General features: G+C 55.0%; 1 protein-coding gene across 3 annotated transcripts in view; it reads left to right on the top strand.

The window, feature by feature from the left end:
• The first annotated feature begins 935 nt into the window (after positions 1-935).
• The window catches only part of THBS2 (thrombospondin 2), a 28247-nt gene continuing 14016 nt past the window's right edge, over positions 936-15166 (top strand). Inside the window, exons 1-9 of one of the 3 annotated variants that reach the window (XM_036926503.2) lie at positions 936-1260; positions 3831-3905; positions 4747-5303; positions 6816-6900; positions 9302-9498; positions 11092-11232; positions 11824-11920; positions 14237-14404; positions 14612-14788. In XM_036926503.2, the coding sequence (XP_036782398.2) occupies positions 3854-3905; positions 4747-5303; positions 6816-6900; positions 9302-9498; positions 11092-11232; positions 11824-11920; positions 14237-14404; positions 14612-14788 (1474 nt within the window). In that variant the 5' untranslated portion in view covers positions 936-1260; positions 3831-3853. Of the gene's footprint in view, positions 1261-3830; positions 3906-4746; positions 5304-6815; positions 6901-9301; positions 9499-11091; positions 11233-11823; positions 11921-14233; positions 14405-14611; positions 14789-15166 lie in introns of all 3 variants that reach the window. The other 2 variants (XM_036926501.2, XM_036926502.2) reach the window with 2 other exon arrangements.

The following is a 15166-nucleotide window of genomic DNA, read 5'->3' on the forward strand; positions in this document are numbered from 1 at the left end:
ACCCTTCCCAGTTACAGGCCCTGGTGGGCCCGGACCGCAGGGTGTGCTAGGGGAAAGCTGCTCTTCTCCTGCCCCAGGAAGGCCCTGACCTGGCAGGGACCAGTGTGTGCTGGATCTTGGGGGGCGCTGCGGCCCCCCAAGGGCTCACCGGGCATGTCCCTGACGTTCCCAGTTACACTGACCTGTGCACCCCAGGCTCACCAGGCCCAGACCAGCCTGGGGGCCCCCCACACCTCTGCTTCTGCCTAGTGCCCACCAGGGCTTCAGTGCAGCCTCTCCTCATCCCTCTGTACCCCCCCCCCCACCGTGTCTCCCTCCCTTCATCAGAGTGCATCCTGGCCTCGGGAGAGGCTGAGCCCCCTGGTAGTGGCAGGGTGGTGGCTGCACCACGGACTTTACACACAGGGCTTTGCCCTGCAGACCCAGCTGTGAGGCCACCCACTGCGGGGTCCTGTGGAGGCCAACTGCAGGTTGTTCACGCCACTGGAAAGTACGTGCCCTGCGGACCGGCCCAGGCCTGGGGTCCACAGTGGGAGGCCATCCTGTGGGGGCCAGCTGGGTGAACAAAATAGGATTTAGATGGAAATAAATTCTCCCAGTCGTATTTTCCAGTCTTCTAAGTGATTAAAATAAAATTTGCCCACTTGTTTTTGATTAAATATCATTCTTTTGCCTCTGATAAGTTAATCCTCCAAAAACAGCTTCACCTGCGCACAGGTTCCGCCCACCCGGTGCCCTTCTGCGTCTCATGGACGGTTACTTGCGCTTTGGAAAGACCACCTAGCTTCGGGTAATGGGAAACATATTTAAAGCCCAGAACTAGCATTCTTTCTCTTGGGCAGAAAGGGGAGTTCCAGCCAGTTGCGCTGGTTTTATTTATAGCGTTTTATTTCCTGCTGGAAGCCAGGAAGGCCGTCCCGCCCCTCCTCCTCGGCCCCTCCTCTGTCCTGGCTTGGGGGGCCGCGGAGCAGGGCGCCACCGGCACGGGGCTGGACGGGGACCCGGGTGCCAGGTGCTCAGAGCAAAGGCGAGATCAGAGAGGAGTTGTGCCACTCCTTCAAAGGCATGAATTAAACGCGCTTCCTCGCCGTCTGAGTGACAGCACCACCCAGGAGCCAGGAGCATATAAAGGCCGGGCTGCGGGGCCGGCCCCCACCAGCTGCTCGGGAGAGCGGGGCTGGCTCGTCCCGGGGCAGACGGTCCTTCTGCGCGCGACTCCCAGTGCGGATCAGCCCCCGCCGCCGCGTTTTCACAGGACAGGTAAGAACTTCAGTTTTTACCAATTCATTTCATTACACTTTCATTTTCAGAAAAGGCTGCTTTGATGTCTAAGAGGGGGAAGGAAAGTGCTAGATGGATTTGTAATTTGTGGGTGGGGGGGCACGATGAACACCCCAATAGCACCCGTCTCCACCTGCCCCCCTCGCTGCAGAGCTGAGGCGAGCGTGAGTCCGCGGGGCTCAGGCTGGGACCCCCAGGGCCCCTCCCGGGAGTCTTGCTGTCCCGTGAGCGGATCTGCCGGGGAGCCTGAGCAAATGCTAGCGGTCCTAGCTACCGAACCAGAAGTTTCCGGATCAGCCTTTGTCTTTGAGAGGGGCCGTGGGAAAGGGGCTGGAGGAATAGTTTCCAGAGCACGTGAAGAAGCAGAGAGATGACAGAGCCTCCGCCTCGAAACATCCTCAGTAGCTGAACGCGGTTTGGAACCCAGCTAATGCGTGAGATAAGGAATCCCGGGAAGAGCTGTCAGGGCCTTGAGGCGGCCTGCGTCCCGTGGGAATGGTTTGCACATGAAAAGGCCGCAGGGCTGCTGGAGGCTGGGTCTGGGGCCCGCAGACCCGAGGCTGGGGGCAGTTTGTGGAGCTCAGAAGGGAATCTACCTGATCACGTGGTCCTTGATGGGGGGAGGTAGACAATTCTCAGTAAAGTTATTTTTTGCTGCGATTGCCAAATAGAAAGAATGCTAAAAGATTGCTATAAGTTCCAATTACATTCCATTGCAGAAAGGCTTTGGAAATCTTTCCTTGAGAAAAATATTCCCACAACACACACTGTAACTGTGTGCAGGCAGTGCGTGTGTGCAGCGTGCACCAGGTGCAGGGGCTGCAGTCCCACCCCGCTGTGGGCACTGAGGCTGTCCCAGCCCCCAGGGTCAGGGTCTGCTGCTGGGCTTCCTGCCACCACCCGTGAGAGCAGGAGGCTCATACCCGTTTGGCAGGTGGCAGCGCCCTGGGAGTCTGTGAGCTCAGGAGTCAAAGGGCTCAGCTCAGATGGCACAGAGCTGAATTCGGCTCTGTTTAAGCTCAGACGCGGGAAACTGGGCATCCAGAACTTGAAACTGTATATTTTGGATGGAGCACCCCTTTGCCAGAGCCGCTGTCCCCGCCGCTGGTAGGGAACAGATGGCACACATCTGGGAGAAGGAGTAAAAGACGCAAGGACTGGCGCCCCCAGGAGAGGCCCGTTTATTCGAAGGGCACACCAGCCGGCACTCACTGAGGTCTGACCGGCCAGCCCCACACAGGGGTTCCCACAGGAAGCCCACCAGCGCTGGTCCTCTGGTTACCACCCCCTGGAAGGCCACAGGAGGAGGCATTCCAGGTGACAGTCAGGCGGAAGCTAACACCTGTCTGTGCTGTGCCAAAACAGCCACAATACCAACCCCACCGTGTTATGTCTTGTTAAGAGCCCTACGAGGTAGGTATTTTAAACAGCTATTTCTCCTACATTGGATGAAACTGAGTCTCAGCGAAGTTAACATAGGTGCTGGCAGAGCTCTGCTTTGAGTCCCACCAGGCTGGGCATGCCCGAGGTGCCCGGTGGCCCCACCGTGTGCTCACTCCACGTTCATGGGGCTGCTGGGTGAGTGGGGGCCCAGACTCCAGAGGGAACCCAGGTCCTGAGGGGCCTCCTCCTCCTTTCTGGGGACGTCTCTGCAACCAGGAGGGTGACTGCTTCCAGTTCACCAAACATCTCTGGAGAGGGAGACCCCTCAGATTCCTTACATCGGAGTTAAGGAGCTTTGATTTCCTAAACAGGAAGGGCGAGGGTCCTGGCCTGGGCCCTGATTCGGAGCAGCAGCCAGGGGCCACGCGCTCACTGGGGAGGTGGGAGGCCAAGGCCGTGGGCTGAGCAGGGTTAATGGCCAGGCGGGCTTCTGTCCAGGTCTCCTGACTTCTCATCCAGCATCTGCAGCCCTGAACCGCGCCAACCGAAAATCCTGCAGAATGGAAAACAGGCCTGCAGGGAAGTAGGAAAGCAGAGACTGATGCCTGCCAGGTGGAAGCTGTGCTTTCTATACTCATGGCCCACTGGACTGAGTTTATTTCTAACTCCTACAAACAGTTAATATTTCCTCTATTTAACTATGTTATGCACGACTTTTCTTCCTGGCTGCTTGGGCAAAATCCCTTTGCAGATTGGTTCACCTGGCTCATGTTTTTCTAAAAGCAAACTTCCTGGGTTTAAGTGCTTTGCAGCATTGCTCCAGGCAGGCCCTAAACTTTTCTGACTCTCCGTTTACTCCTCTGTCAAATGGGGATGATGATAACAGTATTTCCCTCTGAAGTCATCATGAAGATTAAATAATATGAATATTTTGAATGTGATTAGCACAGCACTAGTCCACAGATACTAGTCCAATAAATACTAGCTGTGGTTAGAAGAGCGCCATTTGAAAAGCCCATTTCTTATCTAGCTTTTACCTCCTACAAATGCATTTGTTTCAGATTTGTACATGAATCTGTTGTGTGTGGTCATGTGAGAAGGAGCTCCAGCTGACACTGAATGTGGCGGTGCATGTCCGTCGGTAACAGGGTCTGGTTTGTCTTTAGGGGATCGGCTGCAGGGAGGCAGGATGCTCTGGGCGCTGGCCCTGCTGGCCCTGTGGGCCCCCTCCAGGGCTCAAGGTGAGTGTGGGGATCTTCTTGATTTTGGTTCTTCCTGGGTGGGGCTCACCAATGGGGTGAAGCTGGATGAAGCACAATGGTGGCTGGACTGTAACTTTCCAAAGCCTTCTTAACTTTGTTGTAAGTAAATAGTGATTTACTTCTGAGTCAACATGATATGAAATGATTTATCTTGGAAAATCCATGGATTAGAGAAAAATTCCCTTCCACCTAGAGATACAACATTTGCTATACAAATTTTAGCCTTTTTCCTATGTGCTATTTTTACAACCCTGGAAGTATATAGTGTTTTATACCCCTTTTCTTCCCACTTTTTACCACCTCAAAAATATTATCACAAATATTTTCACATGTTTGTTTTCTTACAACATGATTTTTAATGGCTGTCTAATATTCCACCAGAAGATAAACCCTAGTATTTTTCAGACCAAGTTCCATCTATGTTACTGCTTTATTTTCACTAATACAAATCAAATGATGCCACAAGGAAAACTGTTGTGACTGTCTCTGCTACATCGGTGATTATACTCAGATTAAGTTCCATGGGGAAAATTACTGAGTTAAAGGTTTTATCTTAAGGACTTTTGAAATATTACCAGAAAGCTCTATTGAAGGTGGAACGATTCACACTTCCATGAGCAACACTGTGTATTAGATTTGCACAAAATACATCGTTGGCAAGCCTGCAAAATAGAGGGAACACAGAAGAATATCTGTGTTCTCATTGATTTACTGATTTACTTGCACACAAAGTGTGGTCTGCTGCCCAATGCGAGAACACCTCTCTGGGCTTGGGTTTGCCTTGCTTGCTGGTAACCCCTTTCTCTGTTCCCTCGGGCAGCTGGTGACCAGGACGAGGACACCACCTTCAACCTTTTCAGCATCAGCAACATAAACCGAAAGACCATTGGGGCCAAGCAGTTCCGGGGGCCTGACCCCAGCGTGCCTGCTTATCGCTTTGTGCGGTTTGACTACATCCCGCCTGTGGCTGCAGACTATCTCAGCAAGATTGCCAAGGCCATGCAGCAGAAGGAGGGCTTCTTCCTCACGGCCAGCCTCAAGCAGGATCGCAAATCCCGGGGCACGCTCCTGGCTCTGGAGGGACCTGGTGCCTCGCAGAGGCAGTTTGAGATCGTCTCCAATGGCCCGGCAGACACTCTTGACCTCACCTACTGGGTTGAGGGTGCCCAGCATGTCATCTCCCTGGAGGACGTGGGTCTGGCAGACTCCCAGTGGAAGAGCATCACTGTGCAGGTGGCTGGTGAGGTCTACAGCCTGTATGTGGGCTGCAACCTGATTGACAGCTTCACCCTGGATGAGCCTTTCTATGAGCAACTGACAACGGAGAAGAGCAGGATGTACGTGGCTAAAGGTTCTGTTCGAGAGAGTCACTTCAGGGTATGTATGGTGGATGCACCTGAGTGGGAGCAGCAGGAGGAAGCGGTGGATATCTCCTCCTGCAATGCCTGTGGGTCAGGTTTGGCCTGGAGAAGCCACACAGGATCATGAGGATGCAAGCCTACATGGGCACATGTGCACGCACAGAGGCCATGCACAACACCTGCATGTGGGTACACACCAGGCATATGCACCACACATGCCCACACACAAATGCCATACACACTCACACATGTGCACACCCAAAGCAGTGCACACCTGTGCATCCATGCACACACTTGCATGCACATGACACACCCATGCTCACACACGTGCATGCACTTGCACTCACAAGGTCTCACATGCATGCACACACCTCTGTGCAAAGGGACACATGCTCACATGTGTGCACACAGGAACACATATACTCACATGTGTGTGCACACCTGCATGCACAGGGATACACGCTCACACACCTGCCTACACAGGAACATGCACATGCTTACATGTATGCACACACCTGCACGTGTGTGGACACACACACATGCTCACATGTGTGCATACACCTGCATGTACGTGGACACACACACATGCAAGCGTGCCTTTCTAAACCAGGAGTAAGCAGAGCCAGCTGTCACAGGTGTGCTTTCTCACCTGCACAGGTGGCCACTGACTTCCAGCCTGAGGCTGACTTGATCAAGAAGTCAGCCCTGGTCAAACCTGTCCGGTAAGCCCAGGCTCATCCAGTATGCTGGACCCTCTCCCACATTCCCAGTTAGCCCTGAAGCAGTGGGAGAGCAAGTTAACACCTGGGTTTTCTAACAAGGGCTGTCAACTAATGCGGGAAGCGTCCCGTGTTCATCTTAGTTGAAATACTTTCTGGAACCTACAGCAGTGTTAGTACAGCATCCTCTTCCTCATGTGTATGTTCCTTAGAAATAAGTACATGTTTAAGCTCAGTTATTGAGCAAAAGGCCTGGAGATGCTTACCTAGTTATTGAATTCATCTTTATTGGTCATCGGGAAGCTCCCAAGGCCACACATGGTTGACCTGCCCTGCCCTGTAACAAGCCACTGCCTGCCTGCGGTGTGGAAGGGCCTCTTCTCTCATGGCCTCTCGTCTGTGTGGTGACAGGACAGGTGGATGTTCTCAAGGCCTGTAACCAAAAGCAAGACACCGATGGCCAACACATTTCCCTGCAAAGAAAGCCAGCTAGGATATCCACCTGAGCTTGTCCCAAAGACCCTGGGTCTCCCAAGGTCAACACCAAAGTCACCATCTCCCAGCCACCCTTTTCTCCACAGAACACTTTTCTTTCAGGTTAACTTTCACTGTCTGTGTCATGCCTAAACATGGACTTTGAATAGTAACATGCACAGAATAACTCACTACGAAGAGATTTCAAACTGACTGAGCATAAAAGCACAGGAGAAAGTGTGGTCATTACGTTAAGATCATATCTTGCCTTTTGAAGTGAGAGTCAGCTCGGCAGCGAGTACTCACCCGTGCTCTGCCCTCCTGTGTGCTGACAGGGGTTGCTGCAGAACGTCTACTTGCTGTTTGAGAATTCTGTGGAGGACGTGCTAAGCAAGAAAGGTTGTCAGCACAGCCAGGGAGGTAAGTGTGTTTGAATGGCATATTTCACATTTCACTTCCTCAGCTCACATTTCTATTATGCTGTATGCATGTGAATGTAGGATGATGAGGATTTGAGTTAAAAATATTTGAATAAAATGCCACCATTGTCTCTGAGGGAGCTAGCTGGTCAAATTAGACATGTTGACATCTGAAAATTATAAACTGCTTGAGGGATTAATTTGGAAAGTATTTTAATAATCTAAAATAATTAATTTTACAAGGAAAAAAATAAATCCCTGGCATTTTCACATGATTTAATATAATATGAAATTTATTTATTTAGTCTATTAATGTGTGAAGGTCATCTTAATAAGCTAATACCACAGATATTTGTCAGATACTTGGTTTATGGCAGTTTTTATACAGAGCTGTTGACACAACCCTCTTATGAAAATCTACACTACTTGAATCACTGACAGATAATCCTACTTGTCTGTTAATTGCATTTTGACTTTATGTCCAACTGTGATTCGCCTACATTTTCTTGAGCATTTAATTTGTGCAGGTCACTGTGCCAGGCTTTTTAAATGCAATATGCCATTCACTCTAAAAACACCTTTAAGACGGGCATGTCTGTTTTCCTGAGGCAGCGGGAGTGCCCACCAGCAACCAGGTGTCCCTATCTGGGAGCAGCAGGGCGGGCCATCCCCCTGGTCAGGGAGCCCCCACAAAATAGGCTCTTGACTGCCACACGATTCCGTTTGTGATTTGTTTTCATTAAGTAACTGTGAGTTATGATCGAAGTAACTTGTTTTTATGGCCACAGGGTCATACCCAGTAGCGGCTCCATGCCCCAGCCCCATGCCCAGAGCTTCAGCCGCAGCTGGAGTTCCAGTGACGCCCAACTTTTGGTCAGTTGGAGCACAAGGTGGAAAAGGGATCAAAAATTGTGATTTTGGGCCAATCTGGGCAGTAAGCACACTCCTCAGACCAAACTCTTGCTTGCCTGCGCCACTGCCGCTCGGGACCTGATCCCATCCTGCACCTCTGGCTCCGGCGGAGCTGCCACCCGCTGGTTCCTTAGAATGAAGTCTTTTCGGGGGTGTGGTCGCTAAAAAGCAGAAGCTGTGAAAAGGCTAAGACAGTAGGCTGACATCCAACACTAAGCATGCCGGGAAGTTCAACAGGACACAAGGAGAAAAATAGGAGGCTCCCACAGCCTGGCTGGAGGAGAGCCTGGTAGAATCTAAGAAAGAGCTGAGTGCCCCATGCAGCCACCTGCTTGCTAGGTGGCACATCCCTGTGGCAGGGAAGGCAGGTGTTTTACCCTCCAGGGATGGAGGACAGGCAGCCCTGACTCCAGCCTGGGTCCCAGTGCTCACCCAGGCCAGTGGTGCCCTTCCGTCCCTCCCACTGGGGGACGAAGGATGCCTTTAACGGGAGGCTCCCGTCCTGCACCAGCACTCAGGCGGTCCTGGATCCGGTGGCCATGGGTGCTTCCTGTTGCCGTGGTGCCCCTTTTGCCCTGATGCAGACGTGTAGCCAGGAACATATTTATGTCTGGATGGCTAAGCCCCGTATTAAGCCTGCAGAGCCTGGGGGACCCCCAAGATCAGCTGAACTGCAGCAAGGATTTATGACCAAGTAATAAAACTTAGTGAGAGAGTGTCAGACACAATTATAATGTTTACAGGCTGTAACTCCTCAGGCACGGACTGTCTGAGAGAATAAAGCATTAAAGCCTCGGCACAGCAGAAGCTGGCAAGGGTTGGGGGAATCCAGGGCCCGCGGCACAGCCGCTCCGTCTGTGACAGCTCCAGCTTCTGGACTCACCCACAGTGGCTTTGCGATCTGTGCTAGAGCCACATGTCACTGTGACTTGGGGGTGTGTGTGACTTCTAGTGCAGGTCAGGGTTCCATGGCATCGCCCTGCCCTTCAGGGGTCTCATAGGTGGCAGAAAAAGGATACGAGGGTCCGGGACAAAAAGGTGAAGTCTTGAAATTACTTATTGCAGCTCGACTTGCCTTGAATGGCCAAAAGGAAAGGTGTTTAGGACGGAAGGATGAATGGAGAGGGGTTGGTGGGATTTATGGCTGAAAAACAGGTTGACAGGAGGAAAATAAGGAGCCGTCAGAGAAAAGGGGAGTGTGACTTCTAGGCAGTCTGAATGAGACACTTGATGCCGAGTGTGGCATGTAACCCGTGCTCGCGCAGGCCTCCGGTGCTTCTCTCTGTTCCTAAACTGAGCTGAGCTCTGCCAGCGGGCTGCATTTAAATGCCACGTCAGTGCAGGGTCGCTGAGTGGGCGCACCTGGGACCGGCTGCCCTCCCTGCTCTCCTCTCGGGGGGCACTTAGCAGCAAGCCCTGCGGGAACTCACAAACACCTGCCCCTGGTGCCCCCCCAGGTTGGGGCTGCTCACTCTCACCTGTTCCCTTAGCAGAAGTCAATGCCATCAGCGAAAACACGGAGACGCTCCGCCTGAGCCCTCAGGGCACGACGGAGTACGTGGGCCAGGGCGCTGACCAGAGGCCCCAGGTGTGCGAGCGCTCCTGCGAGGAGCTGAGCGGCATGGTCGCTGAGCTGTCCGGGCTGCACGCCATCGTGAGCCAGCTTCACGAGAGCCTGAGGAAAGTGGTGGGTGCGGGTGAGGGCTGGGCGCAGAACCAGGGTGAGCATGCTGACTGCTTCCCCCCGAGAGTGGGTGTGCAGACCACATGACCCCCAGTGTAGCCTCGCTGACCACTTCCCACCCAAGGGTGGGGCACAGGCCCCAAGATCCCCAGTGTGACACTAGGCTAACCACTTGCCGCCCGAGGGGTTGGGGGGAGGACTCAGTGAACCCTCATCTAACCATACTAACCACTTTGTGCCCAGAAACATGCTGGACCCCAATTAAAAGCCCCCGTGTAAGTGGGGGATGCTCATGGCCACCTCTTGGGGACTTCGGGTCAAGTCCAGTGTAGCCAGGGGACAGCTAGCAGACGTGAGAAGGATTCTGAATAAAAACTCATGGGGTGCACTTTCTCCAAAACGAATTCTCAACTTGGGGCAATTCATCTCCCCAGGAAATGAAAATCCTGCATAGAGGGGACACTTTTACATAAAGGGGCGAGCATGGTAAGCAAGAGCCCCGGCGGTCTGGGAAGCAGCCTGCCCTTGGAGATGAGGTGATGGCAGCCAGGCCCGGTTCCCCTGCTACACACCTAAGGGAAACAGGGTCTCACCTGCCTCAGGACGAGTGATTCACGGCTTGGGGAATGGTTGCCATGGTAACCCCTTCTTCGCATGTCCTCTGCGAGGAGGCCCACATGCTGGGCGCGTGCCCAGTGTAGATGACTGCCCCAGGGGACATGGAGTGACGTCAGGAGAGAAGTTGCAGAGGGAAGGGGTCTCCGACTGGGCCCTGGGTCCTGCGGGCCTTGGGAGAGCACTGGGGCATGGCTGCAGCCGGGTTGAAATGCTGGTGGCCGAGAGGGGCTGTCCTGGAGGCAGAAAAGAGGCTGTGGTGGGAGGGGTGGGCACTCGAGCCGAGGGAGCTTTAGGTCAAGCCTGCTGGCCCGGGAGTCGGGGCTGACGGCATCTGTGGACTTCCTGAAGTTGCGCAGAAAAGCCAGGAGCCGTGTGTCTCTGACTTTTGCAAAGAGTGTGTCTGTTATCTGTCCTCCAGTTCTCAAGGGGCCCACAACCCGCAGACTGGAAGTCAGCCTGTGGGGAATGTACCCACACAATGTCTGCCGGGGCAGGGCCCTGGAAGAGGTAGGCAGACAACATGCATGTTTAAGGACAATCTGTGTAATTCACACTTAACTTGATTTCTTTAAGTTGTGTCTTTTTCTCTGGCCTGTAACTCCCAAGATATCAAGAATTAATGTGCGTTCGTCTAGTCACGTGCTCTCAGAGCGTCCCTGTAATCGGAGGAATGGCTCCTTAGTGTTCATAACTCGCCCCTGCTTCCCTGAGGCCTGGGGGCTGGGCCCCTGGGCGGGCAGCAGGCCTCAGGATTCCCGCCCACTAGGTAGGTGCCTGAGCGAGTGCGGCTGCAGCCAGAGTGGCGGGCAGCGGCGGTGCGGCCTGTGCACCAAGGCCCCCGTGGTGCGAATGGGCTTGGGGCGGCCTTACTCAGCAGCAGGCTGCCCCTGCTGGTCCTGCCCCTGCCCCTGCCCCTGCCCGGGCACCGTCTGAGGAGGGCGCCTGTGTGCAGTTGGTAAAGTCTTTGCCTCTCCCCAGTCCAGTGACAACCAGATCCTCTGGGAGCTCATGGGTGGCCCTCCGAAGACCAGGAACGTGTCAGCCTGCTGGCAGGACGGCCGGTTCTTCGCGGAGAACGAGACCTGGGTGGTGGACAGCTGCACCAGGTGCACCTGCAAGGTGAGGCCTGGGGCCACACTCCTCCTCGGCAGGCACCACCAACAGCCCCCAAGCCCCAGAACCTGCTCTGAGGTGGCCAGGGAGAACAGGCATAGGGCCAGGGATGTGGAAGGCGCCAGAAATGGGACTCCAGGAACAGGAATCCAGAGGCGAAGCCACTGAAGCTACCCAGGGGCGGACGTGGGGCAGAGCCAGCTGCCCCTGACTTTGGTGTGATCCCCTGCACTTCTGCAAGGGCCTGGAGGGCACACCTGGGCGGTGCTGGGTCTCGCCCTGCCGTGGGGCTAGTTTCTCTGCCTTATTTCATGTCACTTGATCTCCATTGCGGGGATGGTCTCAGAGGCCAGACTGTACAGCCGACCTCGCCCTACTGCCCCCTGCTGCCCACACAGCAGCAGGAGGCCTCACTCCTCCGCAGAAAGGGAGGGGGCGGGGGCAGGGGGCCCGGGGGTGGGCACCCAGCAGAAGGGAAGGCTGCTGTCAGTCCACTGGTGATGGGCAGGATCTGCACCACTGATTCTGTTCAGGCCAGCCTGGCCCCAATGCCCACTCTTTACAGTGAGTGTTACATGAGTCCTTCTTTACTTATAGAAATTTAAGACCGTTTGCCACCAAATCACCTGCCCGCCAGCGACCTGTGCAAGCCCATCCTTTGTTGAAGGTGAATGCTGCCCTTCCTGCTTCCACTGTAAGTGCCGCCGGATGGGCGCCTCTGCTTTCTGGGGGCTCTCCGTGGGCTGGGTGTTCACCTGTTGGCTGATTCTGGCAGAGCAGGGATGGCTCAGACAGGGGGCTCAGGTGGAGGGCAGAAGGCCAAGGACATGACTCCCCGGGGTGTCCCTCTCCGCTATGGTGACCAGGGTGGGGTCTGTAAGACCAGAGCTCAGGGCTGAGGCCTGTGTGCTGTCACCTTCCGGGAACGCCGCTGAGCCCCAGTGGCCCCTCGTGCAAAGAACCCTGACTCCTGGCCCCAAGTGGATGCTGGCCAGGGAGCAGACACCAGCCTGGCGCTCTGGGTGCATTAAGGCAGCAAGTAATCCTATAAACACCATGTGGACAAAGGATGGTAGGACTCCACCAAGCTGAGACTGACCCCCACCCCTCCCTGCTTGAGCTCCGAGTGATGGAAACCCAGGAGCCGACGCAGAGAGAGAGAGTGTTCCCCCCATGCTGGGCACTCTGTGTGGTCAGAGAGCAGGAGAGGTACCAGAGATGCTGGGGGGTCTGTGCTGGGGGTCTATGCTGGGGAGCCTACACTGGGAGGGGCTATGCTCTGGGAAGTCTGCCCTGGGGTGTCTGTGCTGGGGGTCTTCAGTGGGGTACCTGCACTGGAGGGCCTACCCAGGGTGGGTCGGCCCTAGGGGGATCTGCCCTGGGGGTGTCTGCCCTGGGGGGCCTGTGTTGGGTACCTTGCACTGTGTCTGCACCTGCACCAAACCTGCCCCCAAGGGTCAGTGCCTTCTAGGGGCTGCCGCCATGAGGCCACTTACTGGATGCCAAGCACCTGCTGCCCAGGCCTTGGGACTCGGGTCTCACCTGTACTCTAACACTTCCAGACGTTCAGGGTCTGTTCCTGCTGCCCCCGGGCCTTTGCCCAAGCGTTCCCAGCCCCCATGCTGTGTTTGTCCAAAATCACAGCCGCCCGCCCACAGGAACTGTGCGGCCTCCACCTGTTGGCATGCCCTCCCTGGCCCTTGCTGCATGCTGACATTCCCCCTCCTCCTGGCACGGTTCCCTCACCCCCCCTCCCCACAAGATGACCCAGATTGGGGTAGTTGGCCCTGTGGACACTTGCTCTGGAATGTCCTGACTCCTCTCTTTCATCCCCACACTCCTGGTCTGGGGCCTAGAGGGGGCTGCCTGGGAGCATTGCCATGGTGTCCTCCCGCCAGGCCTCTCCAGTCCCTGAGCACCCTCCACTTCTGGAGGAGCCGGGGCCCCACTCGCGCAGGGGCTGCGGGGCCTGCCGGGGACGTGTGGGGCATGGGGCTGCCCTGCGCTGTCCTATGCCGGCTCCCCAGGACACATGTCGCCCTCTGGATGCGCAAGGAGAATGCCTTCAGACGTGGGCTCAGGATCTGCCAACTCTGTGGTTCTGAGCAACGTGTACTTTCTCTGGGTTTCAGATTCATTAACTGTAAAACAGAGTGATTGTCCCCACTTTGCAGGGGTGGTTCTATGATCAGAACAGAGAGTATGGAAGTGCTGATGTGTTTTGTGTCAAATTGGATTGTACTGCACAGCATACGGTGTAGCCACAGTGACCTAAGGGTCCACGTCAGATCACAGGGGGACATTTTATGCTATCAAGAGCACAGTAGGGCTTCAAAAGGCCTCCAGAACCACCTCCTTGCTCCTATTTCTGGAACATTTCATCGCAGCACATTCATAGGGCTCTTCACTGCTTAAAGGAACAGTTGGGCAAATCATATTTTTTCCTGTGTACTGGAAAGATCTCTTGCATTTAAGTTACTGTCTTTTTTCTGATTTAGGGATTGATATTTCCTATGAAGAGTTTTTTTTGTAGGAAATTACCTTTTCATTTGATTTGTCCAATGTAAGTTATTTGGAACTAAATGTAGTGACCTGTAATTTCAACCAAAAAATTGGAAAGTTTCACTACCATATATAAATTAGCAAATGAGGTTAAGATGGAAATAAATCTTTGTAGCTCAGTACAAGCTCAAGTGGACATACTTCAGCACTGTGGATCTAGAAGTCCATGGACCCCTTCCCTGGCCTGCAGGGTCCGAGTCCGCACACTTGGACAGTGGACCCCTGGCTGGCTGTGTCTAGTCCTCACGCATCTGCCAAACTCCTGCCACCCTCCCTGGTAAGGTGGTCCTGAGTACGACCAGGTGTGGTGGGCTCACTCCCAGGTCTGCAAGTCACATGGGGAGAGAAATCACTCAGGCTCCGCGGAGCGTGGGTCCTACAGTGCAGCAAGGGCTGCAGCTGCCACTGGGCGGAGGCTTGATGGACCATCACATTTCCCACCCAGCAGCGGACAGTGAGGAGGGCTGGTCCCCGTGGGCGGAGTGGACGGAGTGCTCCACCACCTGTGGGTCTGGCACCCAGCAGAGAGGCCGGTCCTGCGACGTCACCAGCAACACCTGCCTGGGGCCGTCCATCCAGACGCGGGCGTGCAGCCTGGGCAAGTGCGACAACCGCAGTGAGTGTCGGCTGCAGGGGTGGGGGCTTCGCCAGCCCTTAGGGTTTGGGGTTTGGGAGGATGGGCCGCAGCATGTCTCGGGTGCTCAGTCATGCTGGGGGGACTGCTGCAGGGCTCCTTGTCCTCGCCCGCCTGGTTGATAAGCCACTCATGGGTACAGCCCCCGCCATTGGCTAAGCCCTGATGTCTCTCTCCTCCATGAGCTAGTCCGGCAGGACGGTGGCTGGAGCCACTGGTCACCGTGGTCCTCCTGCTCTGTGACCTGCGGACTGGGTAACATCACACGTATCCGGCTCTGCAACTCGCCAGTGCCCCAGATGGGGGGCAAGAACTGCAGAGGGAGCGGCCGGGAGACCAAAGGCTGCCAGGGCGTCCCGTGCCCAAGTAAGCGGGGCGAGCGTGGGGGAGTGGGTGCAGACGGCGGGGACCAGGTCCTGGCCACTTCAGCAGGACAGACCTGAGCCATGGAAGGGGGCTGTAAGCACTTCGGCTGGCCCTTTTCTGGAAACCAGCCCTGGGAGCTCACGTTGTTGACCTGCGGTCAGCCCCGACCTTCTCTGGGCTAGCTCAGTTACATTACAATTAATCTACAATCAAGGGGGAAACACACCAGACCTGTGGGAACTGTTATGGGACACACTTGGACTGCACAAAATGATGTGTCTCAGGAGATGCCTTCCCTGCATCTGGGGCATGAGAAAGCCAAGTTTACAGAAAACACAGGTCCCAACACCAGGCCTTCTTGGGAGGCCCAAGTTGTGA

Source organism: Manis pentadactyla, chromosome 12, assembly GCF_030020395.1.
Source record: "Manis pentadactyla isolate mManPen7 chromosome 12, mManPen7.hap1, whole genome shotgun sequence".
Classification (NCBI taxonomy): domain Eukaryota; kingdom Metazoa; phylum Chordata; class Mammalia; order Pholidota; family Manidae; genus Manis; species Manis pentadactyla.